This window comes from Gopherus evgoodei, chromosome 20 (genome assembly GCF_007399415.2).
Source record: "Gopherus evgoodei ecotype Sinaloan lineage chromosome 20, rGopEvg1_v1.p, whole genome shotgun sequence".
NCBI lineage: Eukaryota > Metazoa > Chordata > Testudines > Testudinidae > Gopherus > Gopherus evgoodei.
Genome location: NC_044341.1, coordinates 9,411,615 through 9,432,788, shown reverse-complemented (window position 1 = coordinate 9,432,788; position 21,174 = coordinate 9,411,615). Strand labels below are relative to the sequence as shown.

Genomic DNA, 21,174 nt, shown 5'->3' with positions numbered 1-21,174 from the left:
ATTTACATCCTTCACAGGCAGGGTTGTGTGGCTTAGGGAAAGCTTCAATGAAGCATGCCGAGTCCTCTGTCTAAAAGATACTATGGAAATGCAAAGGATTTATCATATTATACTACCTCTTGGTACTTGGTACAATTTAGATTGTAAATTGTTTTGGGGGCACATGTTTCACTCGGATTTCTCTTTCCTGTATTCCACTTGCATTGAAGTAACAGGTACATTTACGGCTTCATACAAATTACAGCAGGTTGCATATAATAATTAGCCCTTTTGTAGCATCTTCCATGAAGCTGGACTACTCCCCTCTGAATTAGGTATTCATTAGGCTAAATCCCAGCCCAACGCGCAAGGAACAAATAGGGCGTGTTGCTGTGATGAGAACCCCTTTTAAATGGGTCGGAGCAGCCTCAATTCTCACTGAATTCCCCAGCAAGGCATTTGGTTGCAGCACCCCGGGTGGAGCTGAGGTCGCTCAGCACCTTGTAGCATTGATCTGTCCCTGCCCCGAGCACTTTCCTCCTGAAAGATGGACAAAGCCCCGGACAGCCTGGGAGCCCCTTCCTGCTGCTGACCCTGCAAGGGCTAGGGCTGGCACGTGGCTCGGAGTTTGGGATCCTCCCAGGACAAGTGGGTTTCAAGGAGTGGTTGCAGGGAGCACGGGGCTCAGCCCCGGCAGAGACAGGGCTGGGAGAAGGAGACAAAGGGAGTCTCGTTATCCCCATTTCACACGTGGGGACGGTGAGGCAGAGGCGGGGTGCGCGTGCCGCAGCGCGTGGAGGAGCCGGGCGGGGGCAGACCCTGGCCCCCAACCCCCGCCAGCCCCAGCACCTGCCCCGACCCCGACCCCCCCATTGGCCCCCCACGCCCTGTTTTGCGGACTATAGCTCCCACAATGCACCAGGCGAAGGGGGGCGCGCGAGCCCCCTCCGCCCCCCGCTGGTCGACACGTGCCGCCGCTCTCGGCCAATGGGGGCGGGGCGGGGCCGGTCACGTGCCATTGTTTGGCGCTTTTGTGTGCAGCAGGTCGGTTGGGAGCGGAGTGTGGCCAGCGGCGCGGACGGAGCAGGTGGGTGAGCGAGGGGCGACAGGACGGAGCAGCGCGGAGGGTGTCCAGGGGAGGCGCGGGCAAGCAGCAGGTCGGTGCCTGCGAGGGAGGGTGCGTGTCCGTGTCCGTGGGCGGGGGTCGCGGGAGGGACCCCCCCCTTGCGGTTCGGCGCTGGAGGGAACGGTCGGGGCCAATGGGGGCTGCGTCCGCCGCAGCGCGGAAGTGGGTCAGTCTCCGTCAGGGGCCGCGGCCGCTTTGTCGCGCGGGCGAGGCGGTGGCTCCGCGCTTTCCCCGAGTGAAGGGAGCGGCCGGTCCCGGCCCCCCCGCGGAGGGAGTGGGGCTGACAAAGAGGACGGGGCTGTGGGAGACAATGGGGCGGGGTAGGGAGCGTCCCACCCCGCCGACTCGAGCTCTATTGTCCGCGCCGCCGTGTGGTGGGGGGCCGGGGCGGTTCCCAACGGAGGGGGAGGGGGGATGGGATCAGGCGGCGGCGGCGGCTCTCCCCGATCCCCACCCTCCTCTGACAGGACCCCGCCATTGTTCGCGGGGAAGGGGCGGCGCCCAGCGAGCTCGGCCGCCCTCGGTGCATTAGTAGGGCCCGCGGCCGCCTCGCTGCGAGGGGAGGGGCGCGGAAGGGACCGAATCCGGCCCGTAGCTCGCAGGGCAGGGGCGAGCCGGGGGGAGGCGCCCCGGAGGAAGGGGTCGCCGCGCGAGGATCTTTGGCGCGCGGAGGGTGGTGGACCCTATCAGGTGAAACGGGCGGGAGGAGTAGCTGGGGAGGGGGTACCCAGGTGCCCGGATGTTACAGTTAGCCCCGCCCCCTCCCCCTGGCCCCTGCGCGCGCTCTCCAGCGGTTTGAATTCGGTGCTGTTCGAAACGCGCGTGCCGAGGGAGGGGCTTCAAGCGAGCCCTGCGTCACGCTGGCTTCTGAGTGGCTGTATGGGGCGTCTGCCTGTCCCGTACGCGGTATTGTGATTGGGCCGGTCCTGGCCCCGCCCCATGAGTTACAGCTGGCACCGCGCACTGTCTGGAGATTGCTTTTCCCCCCCTCCCCCCATAGCCGGACTGCTCCACCATTACTCCTCCAGAGCCCTGTCTGTCTGTCCTGTTGCAAAGGGGGTTCCCCCCCCCGCCCTACTATTCCAGGCTTACAGTCCTTGCCCATCTGTAGCTGTTGATCGGGCTTTATTCTTCCCTATTTAACTATCCAGCTCTTCATAGCTGTCGCACTGACCTCAACTATCAGTCATGCTTTTGTGGGTTTGAAATTATTTCTACTCTTATTTTAGTGAGGCTATTATAATCTGGCATTAAAGAAAATGGTTCAGCTGTCAATCTTTAAAAGTGCAGAGTATCAGGTAGTGCTTTTCATCCAATGACTTCTAAATAACCATTCTAAACAGAGTCCACATCAGTGGGATTGTACTCATTTTTGTACATGGGTAAACTGAGGCACTTGTAGCTGGCCTGTATCCAGTGGATCCTCTGGATAGAATGCTGGACTGGAACTCAAATCTGAGTTCTGTTCCTGGCTCTGTTACTGCACTGCTGGGTCCTTGGGTAAGTCACTTCCCCCTCTGTGCCTCCACTTCCACATTAAAATGGGGATAATGATACTGTCCATGTTTGTAAAGTGCTTTGAGATCTTTGGGTGGAAAATGACTTTAAGAGCTAAGTGTTACAAAATGGTTGTGCTCCAAGCATGCTATATAATATGGCTTGGGTTCTCTTCAGTAGATAGGTACTAGCCATAGGATCAAATTTCCCTTATTTATACTATCTGCACAAGCACAACCAAAACTTAAAGTATCTTGAGAGACAGCTGTCTTATGACTAGCTGTCTCATTGTAGTCTTAAATATAGTGTTGACTAAGCCTAAATTGTCACTGCAATTCTCTGAAACTGGGAACAGGCTGTAGTCCTGAATCCACATCCTTTGTCTACAGTGCCACTCCTGAAATTTAGAATACATTACTTTCCCCAGTTTATGAAATGACTTAATTTTTGGTGAAAAAGCAGGATTAGTAGCCCTTTGTGGGGGCGGAGAAATTATTGAACTAAACACTTGCGGCCTTTGCAGTTTAGAAGTGCAAACAAGGACTGAAAATATTCAGGAAATCAACTGGGCCTAGAGGCATTGGAATAGTGGAAACTTCTCCAACTGCCTAAATTGGCCACAAATTCTCAAATCATAGGGTTAGATGGGACCACAAGGGTCATCTGGTTGTAGTAATGAATATCTCTTCAGTATTCTCTTATTGTAACACAAAGGGATTTTGATGGGAGTTGCATTCTGGTGTGTAAAGCAATTTTATGAACTCTTATGGTTATTTACTCAAAGAATTAATGACTATTAATTATTTAGGGGTTCCACTGATTGGAGTCTTTCCAGAGCACATTTCTGGTGTCTACCTTCGTAGTCATGGCTTCTTCTGGTATGTAATGTGTTAAGAACACTTTATTGAATATTCCTGTATTGTATCTTCTCAATTTGTAAATATTTTGAATGAAAGGGAAGTTTCTTCACTAACCTAATTTTGATGTTAAATAAGCACTGAGCAAAGTACTATTCTTCTGTCTCTTAATGCAGGGGTTAAGAAAACTTTAAATTAAATGCATGTGAAAACACATGAAAAGCTTTGTCTGGTAGCAGATAGCATGTAGATGAACTGAAAGCTATCTAGTATGGTTGATGAAAGTGACTATAAGATGTGGATGTGATGCCTTAAATCCTATAAACAGACAAGTCAGTTCTGCAGGAATTTAGGAGCCACTTGTGCTCTGTTCTGAGAAATATAGTCTGAAGTTCTGGAAGGAAGGCTGGCCTGCCAGCTAAAGCACTGTGCTGGGACTTGGGAGACCAGGATTCAGTGCCTGGCTCTACCACAGCTTTCTGTGGGACCTGGGGCAAGTTATTTAATCTTTGTCCTTCAGTTCTCCATCTATAAAGTGGGGATACTTGCTCATCTAACTAGCATGTTATGTGAGGATAAATTGTGTAAAGTTGTACAGATACTGTTGTGGCTATGTGACTTAAGAAGCAAATGTATTGTTGGCTTATGCTGCTGCTTAAAACAGGCTAATCTGCTTATTTTAAACTCTTGCTTCATCAGTCACCTGCATGAATCTAAACCTAAGAATCCAGTGTAATGATGTAAAGTCCAACACTTAAGTTGACTCCAAGGACCAATGTTTCTTGTCATTCTTTTAGATATTCAAGTGAAGGAGCTGGAAAAGCGTGCCTCTGGGCAGGCATTTGAGCTAATACTCAGTCCTCGTTCAAAAGAAGCAGTCCCAGAATTTCCCCTCTCCCCTCCAAAGAAGAAGGATCTTTCACTGGAAGAAATTCAGAAGAAGTTGGAAGCTGCAGAAGAGAGACGCAAGGTAAATCCAAAGTAACAGTAGCTACAAGGGCCAGTCAGGTAAAGCTCACTTTTAAAAACAAACAAACACTCTTCCTGATAAATCTAAACTTGCAGTACTTTCAATCTTAATATAGGCACTTGTTAGTTTGGACAACCAGCCAGCTGCTCACATGCTAGTACGGTGCTGCAAAAGAGCAGGAGAATGTTTGCTTGTTAAATGGCTTGCAGTAGAATTTCTAAAGCTCTTACTCAGTTGTGTTAAATATATCTGCAAGACCTGAACTTCAGTCCCAAAGGGTTGCCCGAAACATGGGGGTGGTGGGACACTTAATAGGGAGAGAGAATGTTACTCTGTGATCTCCTAAAGCTTACTGAAAGCTGGTCTTCCATCTAATTCTTTTCCTACCTCTTACTTCATGAGGAAAGTCTTGGACTCCTTCTCCCAGAAAAATCTGGCTACTAGTAAATCCCTGAAACTCCTGATATGAAGTACATGGTTGAAAGTTAGACTTGACATGGGACCTGCTGTTGAGACACAACTTCAAATTTCTAATTATAATAATTAGGAGAGTGATAAATGCAAATGCTTTTTAGCATAAACATAACATCTGATATTTGCATAGTCTCTAGTGTCCATGGGTTTATGCTAAAATATACAGTGACTGGAGGAGGATAGAATCATCCAGAAAACTTGGCGGCTATGTGCCCTTTTTCTTTCAGAAGTGATCTCTTTACCAGATTCTTATACTTAAGTGCAAGAACGTATTTTCTTGTGTACTCAACTGTGATGGAATCTGGGCAAGTGGAGGAGGAAAGCACTGGGGATTTGTTTCTAATATATGTTAAGACTACAGTCACAAATGAAATAGTCAGTAGAAAACGTTATGTTGTCTCAATGTAGACGACTACGATTGGGTACCTTGCTATATAGTTCATCTGTCTTATGTCTAAACATGCATGGTCTATCTTGTTAGTCTCATGAAGCAGAAGTCTTGAAGCAATTAGCTGAGAAACGAGAGCATGAAAAAGAAGTGCTTCAGAAAGCAATTGAAGAAAATAATAACTTCAGCAAAATGGCAGAAGAGAAGCTGACCCACAAAATGGAAGCTAACAAAGAAAACAGAGAGGCACAAATGGCTGCTAAACTGGAGCGCTTGAGGGAGAAAGTAGGTGTAGAGTTCTAATTCCCATTTGGGAAGAACTCGTTTATGTTCTTTTCTATGCTAACCAACTAAACATAACCACTAATGGCAGAGTGGGGTAATTGTCTAAATAGACATCTGGAGGTCTTGGGGTGTATCTTTTGGTCAGTCTCCACACTAAAGAGGATTATCTTATTAAATCCCCAAAAGACCTATAGTAATTCTCCTGAAGAGGGACAGGAGGGAATTTATGCACTTTAAAAAAGGGAGCAGGAAGTCACTGATCTTCAAAACCGTGGCATATGCTACAGTTTATCCCATCAGTTGGGGGTCAGATGTGAAGGTGGAATTGGAAGATGTGGCAGCTGAAGTGTAGGCATGAGTGCTGCTACAAACCTAGAGCCTTGGTTTCTTTAGTAGATTAATTCATACAACTAATCGCTCAATTACCTTTCCTTTCTTCAGGACAAGCATATTGAAGAAGTACGAAAGAACAAAGAAGGCAAAGAACCTGGTGAGAACGAAACTGACTGACTTCATTCTGGAAAATGACTCTTCCCCCTCCCCTAAATATCCAAAGACTGTATTGGCCAGTGGGTTTTTTGTTGAATTTCTAAAACAATGATGTAGAGCTGGATAGTTAGTTCCAAACTGTACGCTTGCTTTGGGGACTAAAGGGGAGATCTTACATGTTTCACTTTTTCTAAAGTGTTGTCTTTCCCAGTGTAGCTATCTTCTTGTTGCATCCTTTTCTACTCCAGTGCACTTGCTACTGGACTGATGGCTGGTACTATATAAGCTCTGTAAGACATGTTTGTGAAAGGAATATGTAGTATACTATTCCATGCTGAATATGTTACACTTCAAAATCTGACTCTGTCCCAGTCTCATATGATACTACTGTAACTGACTGACTTAATAAAGCTGCACAGTGCTATTATCACAAGTGAACTATTTCTGGAACTGGTATGACAGTATATTAACAAAATCCAACTTTATAGATGACTGTCTAAAAACAGACCTTCTTTAAAGAAAAGCCTGAAGCAGCACTTTTTCTTACACCCAGCTACTGGATATACTGTATGGCATCCTTTTCCCTAGAGCTGTCTTCATTGTCTAAATCTTACAATAAGTGCTTTGTTGTGGCACCTCAAGCAGTTGTCAGCTGTTATGGTTCTTGTTTAAACCATTCAGAACCACCTCCCTCTGGACACTGATACTTCAACAAATAAATCCTTGTTACCACATGACTGTAATCTGACTTTTTATGTTAAAAACAACTTTTCTGGAAACATTAAGAGAGCGATCCAATTGTCACTATGCAGCTTTGTGGAGAAACTTTAGAGGAAATGGTGATTTCAGACTTGACACAGTTCTTACACTTCCCTAATCCAACAACAAACAGGTTTAAATTTAAAAATGGGCATCTTATTGAGACTTCCAGTACTTCCCATGTATAGAAACTGGTACAGTGCAGTCTACACTTATTACCCACTAAGAGGAGCTATACTTTTGTGAGTAAAAAATAGTTTATTCTAACTCTAACAGTAGTTAGAACTTAAGGGAGAGATAAGCACCCAACTTCTGTCACTGTCCTTACAAAATTCCCCAAAACTCTACTTCCTTAATTATTGTTAGCTAGCATGTGTTGTCTCTATTTGATTCAATTCGTGCCAGTCTAATTGGAGAGAGGCCATTATTTCACTTAGCTCAGTAGCTTTCCTTCTAAAGTGAAGGAGTCTAGGAGGATCTTGTAGACACTTGTGAATGTATACTGCTAATTATGAGGTCAGTTGCTATTTGACTATAAAGTCCCCAACCTAGACATAGGTAGGATTCATTCTTTAACTGAGACGCCCGTTACTCAGGCTTGTACTATAATCTATCCCAGAGAACGTTTCTAGCTAAATACAGGAGTACCCACTGAATGGCTTGCCATCATGTACTCTTACCACTGAAGCTTGTAAGAGGCAAGGTGGGGGGAGATGATACAGGTAGCAAACGTGAGACCGTTAATGCTGGACTTTCAGAGGCCCTGAGTACTAACAGCTCCCACTGACTTCAGCTGGAAGTTTGGATGGTCAGCACTGCCAAAACAGCTGAGGGCTCAAAATTGGACATCATTTTTTAATTTGTTGCTCTTATTGTTTAGTCTTGTTGCAACAGTTACTTTGCAATCCAGTTCCACTTTATGGGAATAAAAGTCACAGGGCATCTGATGTCCTGAGGATGGCGTGATAGCTGAGCCAGGGATATAGTTTTTTAAATTGCTGACCTGAATGCCAAGCTGCTGCTCTAGTTTTCTGGGGGCTGTTAATATGGAAACCTTGTTTCTGAATGTGGACTAGTTTTGTGCAATGTTTGTACGATATCTGGAACAGTGAGACTCTGGTCAATGACAGGGGCTCCTCCTAGCTGCTACATGTATAATGTCAGATCTGATCAGATCAAGAATCTAATCTGCATATTTAGTCCAGGTATTGTGGGGTGCTACTCCATCAATGGGGGTGGGGGGGACTTAAGAATACAAGAGGGGACAGGACAGAAGCAGAGGCAAAGTGACTTATCTGAGATCATGTAGCAGTGCCAATTAGAAATGAACTCTAGATCTGGCAGCTACGAGCCTAGCGTATCTCTCATGATATACACTATGCTGCATTTACACCACTCTTGGGGGGGGGGGGGGGAAGAAGTCAGAGGATCCCAAAGTACTCATCACACTGATTTTTGTCTCAGCTAGGGAAAAAACGCCACCTTGTCAGCAGCCTAGCACCATGCTGTGAAGAGCACCGCCAACTAAAACCTCAACATTATGTCCTATAGTAGGTTGCCAGATGGGCCCTGGAGCCATCTCTAAAGATCTGGTCACACCTAACCCTGATCCTGTTATATCCAAAAGGAACAACACAAGGGGGATATGGCTGAACTAGTTTCATTCCATCTTGAGGAGACTGGTGGAAGAAAGGATCTTTAAAGAAGGGTAATAAAGGAATTTGAGGAGGGAATTAAAACATGAGGGACCAAGGAATTGAGAGGATGACACAGCAAGTGAGGGGGAAAGTGAAGTAATGGAGTACAGAGAGAGAGAGAGGGGATGGAACAGATTAGATGAGGGGAGAGAAATGAAGGGAGAAGACATCAGAGGTAAAAGTGAAAGGCTGGCCAGCCAGCCTGTAAAGAGCACCAGGCTTTAAGAGACAAATTCAAGTTAGAAATAAGGCATGCTTTTTCACAGTGATGGTGACTGACCAGTGGAGCCAATTACCAAGGGAGAGTGGATTCTCCATCTCTTGATGTCTTCAGCTCAAGATGATGCCTGTCTGCAAGATATGCTTTAGCCAAACCCAAGTTACTGGGCTTATTACAGGTAATAACTGAAAATTAATTGTGTGTAGTATACAGGAGGTCATGCTAGATGATTTAATGCTCTCTTCTTGCCTTAGCACCTATGAAACTACAAAGCTATATAATAATCATTGGGTCCATATTAGAAGAATTGTGGCTTGAGAAGTGGGAAAAGGCTGTGATACATTTTTTATTGGAGTAACTATGAAAATGAATATAGCCATTATTATAAGCTCCCATGTTGTTTATTTTATGCTGCCCTCTCGTATTTTAGTTTTCAATATACCACAGATTTTTGCATTGATAATGTCCAATTACATCATAGAAATTGTTAGGGGAAGCTAGACATGTGGATGGGGGACATTTGGGGTTGACCCCTTCACTGGTATGGATGACAATTTGGGATTGTAGAATAAATACATTAGACCAGGGGTTCTCAGACTGAGGGTTGGAACTCCTCAGGGGGTCGTGAGGTTATTACATGAGGGGTCGCAAGCTGTCAGCCTCCACCCCAAACCCTGCTATGCCACCAGCATTTATAATGGTGTTAAATATATTTAAAAGTATTCATTTGTAAGGGGGAAGTCACACTCAGAGGCTTGGTACGTGAAAGGGTCACCAGTACAGAAGTTTGAGAACCACTGCATTAGCTGGATGTTTTTGCTACAGCAATCTGTGAAATAGTTAACCATGTTGGGATTTAAAATGTCATCTTTAGGTTTTAGAGTTAACTCATTTCAGATGAACAGGCCAGTTCACCTCTTTCAGATATTGATACAAGTTGTCCGCAGACTCTGGAAGACGTCACTGCATTGATACAGGCCTAGGGCTTGTCTACACTGAGAAGCTATTGCAAAATAAGTTAGGGTGTGAATTTAAAACATGATGGTTATTCTACACTGGTTCCCAGTGTGCACACTCTTATTCCACAAGTGACTTTGCATGTTCAGCTTATTGCACTCCCAAAGTGGTTTAAGCTACACTATATAAAGACACTGCAGAATAAGCATCCACAGGGGGAGGTAGTACAGAATAGCTACTTCCCTGTGTAGATAAGCCTTATTCTGTTCAGGTTTTCAGGGTTATGTTTGCAATAATGAGTGCTACAAAGATCATTTTTTAAAAAATGCAAGCTCAGATTCTTTAGCAAAATTATGCATCAAGGGGTGAATTCCATAGCCACCAAATCATGGATTACACAGGGGCTCTAGCTATGAGTTAGAGAGCCCCAAATGGTCTGCAACCCAGTTGGAAAGATTATGCTCCTTTATAAATGGCTTTGACATACTTGCTATTGTTCCTACTTCTCCAGGATAGATGGCTGAGTATTCATAATTGAGGATATTGCGGGAACCTTTTCTTTGGCCATTCCCCTAGAGCAGTGGTTCTCAACCAGGGGTATGTGTACCCCTGGGGATACACAGAGGTCTTCCAGGGGGTACATCAACTCATCTAGATATTTGCCTAGTTTATAAAAAGCACTGGCAAAGTCAGTACAAACTAAAATTTAATACAATGCCTTGTTTACACTTCTCTATACACTGAAATGTAAGTACAATATTTATATTCCAACTGATATATTTTGATTATATGGGAAAAATTAGAAAGTCAGCAATTTTTCAGTAACAGTGTGCTGTGTGCACTTGTATATTTATGTCTGATTTTGTAAGCAAGTAGTTTTTAAGTGAGGCAAAACTTGCGGGTATGTAAGACAAATCAGATTGCTGAAGGGGTACAGTAGTCTGGAAAGCTTGAGAGCTACTGCCCCAGAGTCTGCATTTGGCAGGTAAGAATTACCTGTCTAGGCTGGCTTTTGACTGAATTTTAAATGATGTTAAAGATTACTTGTGAAGGGGGAAAAAAGGGGGCTGTACCTTGTTTTGCTCTTTATGATGTATAAAGAAGACCTAGAAGGAGTTTTTTCCTAATAGAAATAGAAATCCAGGTTCCGTCTGCACTAGATGGATCTAGTATGATTGGAGATCTGGTGAAATTATAAGTCCAGAGAATGAAAGCTGAGCAAATGAGAAGGGAGGGAATTTTTAATCATACTTTTAAAACATTTTTTTCAAGGGTAACACCTCTTTAACTATTTAACCTGTTTAACTAATATACATTTTGGAGAAAGGATGTCTTTGTTAAAGGAACATTCCCAACCCTTCAAGGTAAGTTAAGGTGTTTCAGTGTAAAATACACATTCTCTGAGGCATCCAATAAATTTTTTGACAACACCAGAGAAGACCAGACTTGACATTTCTGATATTTCCAAAGTCAAAAAACAAAAACTCAGCTGTTTATCCATCAATAAGAAGCAAAAAAAGATTCACAAGCCAAATTTTTAAAGATTCTCTGTGGGTCACTTTTCACATCCTCCATACCTGAGTCTATTTTGAAGGTCTTTTGTTTCATTAATGGTTTTTAATGGTACCCGGATGCACTGGGCACTTCTAACACTGATCTCGCAGATACTGGCAAATGTTAATAGTCCTACTAAAGTGTTTTTCATGGCAGAAACAGGTGGGGTATCAAGGTGAAATGTCTGAAATAGGGAGAGGTGAGAGGCCATTTGGGGATGAATTCAGATCAGAGATACAGCAGTCTGATATTCCACTGATCCCTGATGCCTGTTTGATGAAACTGACACCAAACCATGAAGAATCAGAAGACCAAACAATAGACAAAACCTTTGTCAACTCTTATGTCACCTGAAGTTTCTTTACTGACATTAATGAGTAAAACTTCATAACCCACTTGTGTGATATTACTAACCCTGTTTTATAGAGGAGTGCCTGGTGACATGGATGCAAATAGTGCTGTGCCATGAAAACAGCAGGGAATTTGCAGGAAAGTGCTAAGGCTCACACCTTAGAGTTATATTTTATTGAGGAACCAGTGCAGAAAGGCAGTTGTCCCTGGGAGTGCGCCTATTTAAATCTTGATCCGAAGCTACACCAGTGTGATTGGATGTTGATCGCCATGTAAAGACAATAGTCATACATTTTAATAAATATTTTAAAACCCAGTGAAAAGAGTTTGCTGCAACATACTGGGTTCCAGAAAAGCCACTGCTGTAATGTGATAGCTCATCTGGGCTGGGAAAGGTGGGAGATTGCCAAGGTTTTGAGAAGGATCCAGACGGGGGTTGCCATTGGAGAGGGTGGGAGAAGTGTGTGTTCATGTGGCAGGCAAGTGCCCCTCACTAGATTTTGGAAGCTGCCTGTTTGACAACAAGGAGGTGTCAGTAATAATGCAGTGGTCACTTCGTTTTCAAGGAGAAAATACAGGCTGCTGGGGCTGCTAGCCATGGGCAGAGGGGAAGGGTTCAAGGATCTTAAATCCCGTCCCCATTCTGCAACATTTAAATACTCTGACTTCTAGAAACGCTCCTTTTCCCCCATGCCTGATCAAGGCAGATTTAGACCCTGAGGCTGGGATGAAAACTGCTGGTTTTAAAATAATTTCTTAGGGCAATTAGTTGTCCGAGCAGGAAAAGGGAGAGCTGGGGTCGGCTCTTCCCCGCAGCCCTCTCCTGCCACCCTCTGCTCCTGGCATCTCCCCCTTTACAGCCCCATTTCGCCCCCCGCAGGGGCATCTCACCCGCCCAGCTGCCCTAGCTTCAGGTCTCTACGGCCTCCAGAGGGCGCAGCTGCCTCGCTGCAGCGGCTTGGTCCCTGGCTTGCAGAGGCACAGGCGGCCCTGCCAGATGGGTGGGGAAGGGAAGCAGATGAGGCGGGTCTGCGTGGAGAGGCGGCCGCTGCAGAGGAGCGGCCCTGGCGGGCTGGGGAGCCCCTTCCTTCCCCTCTCTACGTGGTGCCACTGGGACTAGGGCGGGCCAGAGGCAGGAGCATCGGACACGGGCCGGGGGAATTCGAGCTTCGCAGGTACCTGAACGGGGCAAGGCAGGGACTGAGCTGTTTAGGGAGGGTGGTCGGGGCTGGGATTTGGGGGCAGTGCCAGGAGCGCACGGTACTGGGGACCCCTGAGAACTAGGAGTAGCCTTGTGCTGGGCACCTCTGAGACCCCAGCACCTTGTTTGCTTGGGGAGCCAGTATGCTGGGTACCTCCCGAACACTACAAACCCCTGAGATCCCCAGAGCCTTTAGGGGAGCTATAGGGCACACCATGGGGCATCCTTCATCATAGGAATCTACTGTAGGGGACCCCAGTTCTTAAAACCTTAGGGTACTAGAAAATGAGGTACCCTGTGTGGAAACCCCAATAGCTAGAGATCTCTCAGGGGTACCTGGATACTGCTGGGGAGCCCTGGCACTGCATACCCCTGGGCAGACCCTAATATTAGGAAATTCTCAGAAACCCCATTTCCCTGAGCCTTTTGGAGGCCCCTAATATATGGCACATAAAGGAAGCCTGGTATATGGGGTGAGTAGAGTTTGCTCTCAGTACTTTGGCTGAATGCCCATTGACTTTAGTGGAGCTATGCTGGATTTACACTGGCACAATGTATCCCTTTGTACATAAATTTTAGAGATATATCTATCTCACAGGAGCAGACCCTGAAAGGTTATCAAGTCCAGCCCCCTGCCTTCACTAGGCAGGACCAAGTACTGATTTGCCCCAGATCCCTAAGTGGTCCCCTGAAGGGCTTGAACTCACAACCCTGGGTTTAGCAGGCCAATGCTCAAACCACTGAGCTTTCCCTCCCCTACAGTCCTAGACACCAAGTACAAAAAAAAATCACAGCTCTGGTTGGATCAGTTTCTGCCTGTCAGATAAAAGTTTTTCAGAACTTTTAGAAATAAGATAAAAATTCAGTTGAGGTGAAATTGATCCCTACATGGCACAATGAGTTTAAGCCAGCAACTGAAATGAGTTTTGCTGATCCTGCCCCAGTTTAAAAGAAACCACATAGTGACTGACATTTAAAATAAACCCACTTTTATTTGTGCTTTTAACAGGATGTTTACATGTGTATACACAAGCACGTAAAGATTGAGGGCCAGATGCTGCAAGCTTTACATTAAATAGCACTCTATTGGACTACCGGTGTAAGTGCTACTCAATATGCGTCAGGGATACATCGTGGGAGAGTTAGTTTATGGCACTATTGCACGCTTGGAGGTGACCTGGGTATTTGGTGCAGCACTGTTGCAATCTAGTTAGATCTGTAGGTATTCTTGATTAAGAGTGTAAATGGGACTCGTATTTTCCTATACAGGGCCCTTATTATTTCTTCGCTCCCACTATGTTGTAAGAAGTTCACTAGTGAAAGCGCTGCTCAAACCAGTCTTGGGGCTGCCTGATTTAAGCTGCTATCTGTTTCCTATCTTCTGTTTTGTTTGGCCACTTGGAAGGTCAGAGAGTGAATGAAATATTGCCTTGCTACTGTTAAAGCTCTGAATCAGAGGTGATGCTAACTTACAGGAATATTTTTGGGTCCTTCTCACCGCCCCCACTAAAAAATAGTAAGTGCATTGTTTCCACAAACCAAAAAATATACCAACACAACACATACTAACACACTTGTGTTAACAAGTCCACGTTAAATAAGATTAATGGTACTTTGGGTGTAATACTAAATCGGGGAGCCCTTGAGCTGCTGGGGAACCTAAGCAAATACTTAGAGTGCTTATGTCTAGCAAGCACTACCACTGCTTCAGATAAATATTTCTGTATTGCCTTGTAGATCCTGGAGAAGTTTCTCCTAAAATGTAGCAAAGTGGGGCTTTAGCTTCACAGGGAATTTGCACCGATTCCAGCAATTGATGAACCACCCATCCACCAATATAGTTTGGAGCTGGGTAAGCAATACCCATGCAAATTGTAGCTTTCCTTGTCTCCACCTGGGGTTTGCACTGGTGTGCAGCTACACTGACGGCTGGAATCAGGACATATTCTCAGTGCAGACAAGGCTTGAGTTTTTTACCAAACCTCCCCAAGAGTTTTCTGTCTCGAACCCTGGAATTATTTTATACAATGTGATTTCCGCACTAATCAGAGCTGCAAAGACTAGGAAATATTATTTTGTCCCCAAGTTTATTTTTTCAGTATCACAGTGGGGTCTAGTGGGCCCAACCAAGAATCATAAAATCATAGAATATCAGGGTTGGAAGGGACCTCAGGAGGTATCTAGTCCAACCCCTTGCTCAAAGCAGGACCAACCCCCCAACTAAATCATCCCAGCCAGGACTTTGTCAAGCCTGACCTTAAAAACCTCTAAGGAAGGAGATTCCACCGCCTGCCTAGGTAACCCATTCCAGTGCTTCACCACCTTCCTAGCGAAAAAGTTTTTCCTAATATCCAACCTTAACCTCCCCCACTGCAACTGGAGACCATTGCTCCTTGTTCTGTCATATTTGGACAGAGTTGGATCTCATTGTGCTAATTGCTGAACAAACCTAGAATAACAGTCCCTGCCTCAAGGATTTTACAATCTAAATAATCTTCTGGACAGACAGTGGGGGAAAGGGATGCAGTGTAGAAGCTGAGCAGTAAGCAATCTTTTTGTCTGAATGCGTGTGGTTCATCTTCAGATATCAGCATGGGGGGGCCATGTATCGATTTCATTTGTAGAAGTAATGATAGAAGGTCAGTAATACTAATAAATAATGCCCCAACCTTGTCTAAGGGTACATTTGCCCTGTGTCAAAAGACCTGTGTCATGGCCACAGCTGGTCCAGGTCAGCTGACTTGGGCTTCCAGGGCTCAGGCTGCAGAGCTATAAAATCGCAGTGTAGATGTTCAGGCTCAGGCTGGAGCCTAGGCTCTGAGACCCCCCCAAGAATGAGGATGGTCTTAGAGCCCAGGGTCCAGCCTGAGCCCAAATGTCTATACTGCAGTTTTTAGCGCCACAAGACCTAGTCAGCTGACCTGGGCTTAGGGTTGCCAACCCCCCCAGGGTTGTCCTGGAGTCGCCAGGCATTAAACATTAATCTTTAATTAAAGATCATGTCGTGATGAAAACTCTAGGAATGCATCCCACCAAAGTTGACAACCCTACTGGGCTATAAGACTCGGTGCTGTGGGTTTCTTACCACAGTATAGATGTATCCTGAGCTGTTCCAATGGTTTCATGTCTGAAATGTAAGAGTAAATCTAAAGCGCCCAGTTGCACTGGGCCTGGAATAGAGTTTGAACTTTGTGTTTAAACAGGACTTTAGCAAGTTGAGTTGGGGTAGACACATTTTTTAAAAAAACGCCCTAGCCTAGAAGAGGGTCTTCTTAATACACTTCCAATGAAGTGAATGCGGTAAAAGGAGCCAAGAAGTCTGGTTTTTGTCTCCTCAGGGACAGTAGTTTCTGAGTAGACTGCAACTACATAACAGTTTGCTCCCACAGAATGTGTAAGAGAAGCTAAATGATGTGTTTAGACTATCTGTGTTTTGTAACTAGTGTTTTTATAAGGCCATATGGAAAATTAAGAGCTGCAAAAAGCAGCTAAGACTTAGAACACTTTACCGACTCTAAAATGCAGCCCCCTCTGAGGTGGAACACACCAGCTGTTTAACAACTCACAGCATCACTATGCAAGCATTTAGGACAGGGAGTGAAGGGGGATGCTGAATCCCATTTGGAGGCAGGGGGGTTGGGTGGTGGAATGTAACTAATTGAGTTACAAGTTTGTCTAGGATGTTGGGGCTTGGGCCATCACAACCCGCTACTGGCTAAGCAGGTGAAGATTTGTGATCACTGGCTAAGAACTGGGCACCACCTACTATATGTAGGCATTATCCCATCATCCTCACCCCCTCCCACTCACTTATCTCCTCCTCCTGTTATGTCTTGCCGTTTTTGCTTTCTAAGCTCATAGGAGCAGGAACTGTCATTCATTGCATATTTCTACAGCACCTGGCGCAATGGGGTCAAACTTGCTTGTGGCCTCTAGGCCCTGCTGTAATACAAATAATAGTGTTTAAACCCAAACAAAAAAACCCCCTCCATGCTACTTTTCATTCTTACTTGTAAATGTCAGGAGAACATTATCTCTGATAAGCAGATCTGCTAGGATTTAACAAACACACACACACACACAAAATGAATCCTACATGTTGATCTCCTATAATGCTGCTTTTGAAACCAGACTAAATTTCCCTTTCTTCTCTTCATGAAGGTTTGCTTGCTTGGCAGCAATTGAGTGTACAGGTCTCCTTGTCATGGCAACCATTGTCCCGGAAAAACTTACCCGCCTTTTCATTAACGTGCAGCAGCTTTGGCAGGTCCCCAGGCTGCTGGAAATGGCGTTCCCCTCGTCTCCCTGCACCGTGAGCACCTCAGATGTGCCTAAGGTCTTCTGGAAACCTTACATTCACACTGGCTACAGACCCCTCAACCAGACCTGGAAGTATTACTTCTTGACGCTTTTCCAGCAGCACAACGAAGCTGTCAACGTCTGGACTCACCTCGTGGCTGCTCTGATCCTGCTGCTGAGGTTCCGGCGGCTTTCCCAAACGGTGGATTTTGTGAGCGATCCTCATGCCCATCCCCTGTTCATCATTGTCATTGCTTCTATCACCTACCTAACCTTCAGCACGTTGGCTCACCTCCTCCAGGCCAAATCGGAGTTCTGGCATTACAGCTTCTTTTTCATGGACTATGTGGGAGTAGCCATTTACCAGTACAGCAGTGCCTTGGTGCATTACTACTATGCCATCGAGCCAGATTGGCATGCAAGGATCATGGGGTTTTACATGCCGGGGGCTGTTTTGCTAGCGTGGTTATCCTGTGCAGGTTCCTGTTATGCTAAGTATAGATACCACCAGCTTCCTCGCCATCTGAGCAGGCTGTGTCAGGAAATGCCCTTGGGCCTGGCTTATGCTCTAGATATTAGCCCAGTAATTCACCGGCTCTATACAGCTCAGCCTTCCGAGCAGGCAGATCCAGCCCTTTTATACCACAAATGCCAGGTGCTGTTTTTCCTTATCAGTGCTTTTTTCTTCTCTTACCCTTATCCAGAGAAATGGTTTCCTGGGAAATGTCACTTCTTTGGGCAGGGGCATCAGATTTTCCACGTGTTTCTGGTGCTGTGCACCCTGGCCCAGGTGCAGGCAGTGGCTCTGGACTATGAGTCAAGGAGAGAGATTTACACCAGTCTGCACGGTGACCAGACTCACAATTTCTCCGCCCTGTGCTTCTTCACCGTAGCCTGCTGCCTCCTCACTGCCGCTTATATGACCAGCAAAGTGAAGTGCAAACTGAACTGCAAAGGAGAATGAAAGCTGTGGAGGGAATGCTCCTGATTTCTCCCATCCTGGCTGCTTGAGGGGATGCCACCATAACAATCTGGCTGTGGACTGCAGTGTAAAGAGTGATGGAATGCTTGGAAATGTGCTACTGTTAAGTGATCTGCAAAGGGAAAATACTGGGAGTTTGTGCTCTTTGGGGTTTTTTATGATGTATAAAGAAGACCTGGAAAGCTGTATGTGTGTATAAGGGTTAAAACATTTTCTTTTTCTGCTTATTTTCTGCCTTAGAACTTCAGGTCCTGTTTTCAAAAGGCCTCAATGAAGAGCTGGGAGCAACGCTCTCTTTGCTAAATATGCATCCGGCTGCCCTGACATCTACGGGCTGAGATGACTTGCACAGCTGGGATCCTCAGTGAGGCCTTAGCTACACTGGTGCTTTACAGCGCTGCAACTTTCTCGCTCAGGGGTGTGAAAAAAACACCCCCCCGAGCGCTGCAAGATACAGCACTGTAAAGCGCCAGTGTAAACAGTGCCGCAGCGCTGGGAGCGGGGCTGCAAGCTAAACCCCATGAGGATATGGAGTACGTGCAGTGCTGGGAGAGCTCTCTCCCAGTGCTGGCGCTGCGATCACACTCACACTTGCTTTGAAGTTTCAAGTGTAGCCATACCCTGAGTCTTCTAGCAAAAGCAGGAGTGGCCAGCTCTGACATTCCTGATATTTCTCAGGTGGAAGTTAAGACAGAAAAAACAAGTCCAACTTGGCTTTACATGTTGCAGGAAAGCAAACGAGGGGACAAGACAAACATTTTTTTTCTGTTCAGGTCACTTTATATAGCACAGTAACTTTACGTGGCACTTTACACACAGCGAAAGACATGTGGCCTGCCCTTATTATCTAAATAAGACAAGATACACTGAAGACAAGGCCCTGTCTAGAGAGGGGAGGAGGTTATCAGTAATGATGAAGAGGAGAAGGGAGGAAGGATAGCTGGAAGAAATGGGTTTCTAAGTGGGATCTGAAGGAGAAAAGAGGCCAGTAGGCCACTGAGAAGAGGGAAGCTTTGTCTGTACTGGTCCTGTACCCCTAAAAATTCCTTCTGTTGCTACCACTGGTGCAGTTCCATTGCAGGTAGCAATAATGTGAGTGCTTCTGTAAATGAAACACTGGTGTTTTAACCACTGTGGCTTGCAGACCTGATTTGGGTGATAAAAACACTGGCGGTGAGTCTATACTACAGCTGCCACCACTGTCGCTACACCAGCATTGGCAACAGTGGTAAAGAGAGACACTTCTGTAAACATAGCCAGAGTGTGTCCCAGGCACAGGGGGCGCATGAATGCAGAGGTGAATCTGCAGGTGGGAAAAGGAGCAGAAAGAAGGGGACATGCGAGCAGTGAGAGATAGGTGGGGGGCGAGATTGGTGAGTACAAGGAGCCTAGATTCAATGTGTCATGAGATGGGAAAGATTCAAGGTGGGGGTGGGGGCTGAGCTGAAGCAGCTGGAGTGTGGTGGAGGGCAGGAAGATGACTTCAGCAGCAGCTTTTGGGACAGACTAGTGAGGCGAAGATGATTGTGTTCAAAGGCAGGGGGATTCAGGTGAATGAAAAAGGGCTGATGTTAGTGACAAAGCAGTGATTGAGATTTAGCAAGAAGGCTATACAGGAGAAAGAAAGCCGAGGTAAAGATGATCCAAGATTCTGGCCTGGGAGGTGGGAAGGGCAGCTGGGGAGGTGGGGTGAACAGAAAAGTTTAAAACAACTGATTTGAATCTAGACTTAATTGGTTCCAGTTCCTGCCAGGACCTGAGCTCATTCCAGCCCCTCCTTCCCCCGGTTTCTCTTTCCTCTGCTGCCCTCACTGATCTAGACTAAGACCTTGACCACAGTGACGAAATCGACCAAGTCCTGAAATTGCTTTCTCACTCTGTCCAGTCTGAAAGGGTTTCAGGAACCTGGTTACTTCAGCTGCTCCTGAAGATGGTTTTCAATAACCAGGGTAAAAAATAAATGTTCTGCCCTGTCTAAGGTTTACCTGAAATCATTTTTAAGAGCAGTCACTGAAAAGTGGTGTCAGAACGCTGTCATTTCCAGGGGCTGGCACCTACTGCAATGTAAAGAATCCAGCTGCCTGATCTGGTTTGCGTAGTTAGGGCTGCAGAAGGAATCACAGACCTCTCAGGGCCTAATTCAAGTTCTGGCAAGTAGACAGTATTTTAAATAGCTTTAAAATGCATTGGCCATACACATAGTTCTTAAAGCTACCCAGATTTCATTGGCGAGCTCTAATGGCTAATGAGACAGCTTTGTAAAAAAGCATAGCTGTGCTCACCGGACCAACTGACTTTAAGATGCACAACCCACATATTTAAAGTTATTTGATTAGTGCATTTCTGTTCTGCCACTTTTACCTAAGCAAGGAGCCGGGAGCAGATCCTGGGAGGTGCTGAGCCCTTGCAGCTCCCAATGGACTTTTCTGGCTCAGATGCTAAACTCTTATGGCGGTTTAATGTGTGTAAAGTGCTTTGAAGATGAAAGACACTGTGTAAATGTTAAAAATGATTAGAGAATCATATAATTAACAGGCGTCAGTGCCTCTCTTCTCTCCCTCTCCTTTCAAGTGGGAGAGGCGTGGCTTCACCAGCTCTGTGTCCCCCACAACCCACTTGAAGGGTTCCTCTCTGGTCCTAAAATCCTGAAGTGAGGGAGTTTCACACCAGCATGAACAATACAGAGTTTGAGCAAGCCAGTTGACTTCAGTTCCCCTTAAAGCTTGTCCTCTTGGTAGGTGGTGTTTTCTGAATGTAAATATTGTATTCCTCTATTGATACACAAAAAGCCTTAGGATGTAGTTTGAATTCTAGTTTATCTTTACTTTATTTGGGGATCCAGGATTTCGCTGCCCCAAAGATTTTAGAATGGCAACAAACTAATACCCGTGTGCCTCCCAAACATGGGGAAGGATCCGGCTCTGAACTTCTCCAATGTTTAGGTGTGTTTGGATCTAGGATTTTGATTCAACTTGTGACAGCAATAGGGACCAGTCTCAAAGTCTGGATGAGCTTTGGTTTGGACCAATTTCTAGTTTGTTTAAACTATTAAAATATTTAATATGTCATATGAATAGACTAGATCAGGC

The 21,174-nt window shown here is 45.7% G+C and overlaps 2 protein-coding genes across 5 annotated transcripts; both read left to right on the top strand.

Moving 5' to 3' along the window:
- The first annotated feature begins 964 nt into the window (after positions 1 to 964).
- STMN1 (stathmin 1) lies at positions 965 to 6,799 on the top strand. 3 transcript variants are annotated; one of them, XM_030539269.1, is made up of 5 exons: positions 965 to 1,066; positions 3,411 to 3,480; positions 4,257 to 4,429; positions 5,385 to 5,576; positions 6,018 to 6,799. In XM_030539269.1, exons 2-5 carry the CDS (start codon positions 3,468 to 3,470, stop codon positions 6,084 to 6,086), a joined length of 447 nt encoding a protein of 148 aa, XP_030395129.1. In that variant the 5' UTR covers positions 965 to 1,066; positions 3,411 to 3,467; the 3' UTR covers positions 6,087 to 6,799. The 3 variants fall into 3 exon arrangements, with proteins under 3 accessions (XP_030395129.1, XP_030395132.1, XP_030395130.1); XM_030539272.1 differs by lacking the exon at positions 965 to 1,066 and adding an exon at positions 1,115 to 1,136; XM_030539270.1 differs by lacking the exon at positions 965 to 1,066 and adding an exon at positions 2,135 to 2,605.
- Positions 6,800 to 12,631: 5,832 nt separating this feature from the next.
- PAQR7 (progestin and adipoQ receptor family member 7) lies at positions 12,632 to 18,528 on the top strand. 2 transcript variants are annotated; one of them, XM_030538678.1, is made up of 3 exons: positions 12,632 to 12,778; positions 14,542 to 14,656; positions 16,966 to 18,528. In XM_030538678.1, exon 3 carries the CDS (start codon positions 17,009 to 17,011, stop codon positions 18,065 to 18,067), a length of 1,059 nt encoding a protein of 352 aa, XP_030394538.1. In that variant the 5' UTR covers positions 12,632 to 12,778; positions 14,542 to 14,656; positions 16,966 to 17,008; the 3' UTR covers positions 18,068 to 18,528. The 2 variants fall into 2 exon arrangements, with proteins under 2 accessions (XP_030394538.1, XP_030394537.1); XM_030538677.1 differs by lacking the exon at positions 14,542 to 14,656.
- Positions 18,529 to 21,174: the final 2,646 nt, after the last annotated feature.

Coding starts and splice junctions, on each gene's coding strand:
- STMN1 (XM_030539269.1), top strand. Junction 4,430..5,384: donor CTGCAGAAGAGAGACGCAAG/GTAAATCCAAAG, acceptor CTATCTTGTTAG/TCTCATGAAGCAGAAGTCTT. Junction 5,577..6,017: donor TGGAGCGCTTGAGGGAGAAA/GTAGGTGTAGAG, acceptor TCCTTTCTTCAG/GACAAGCATATTGAAGAAGT.
- PAQR7 (XM_030538677.1), top strand. CDS start 17,009: ATGGCAACCATTGTCCCGGAAAAACTTACCCGCCTTTTCATTAACGTG.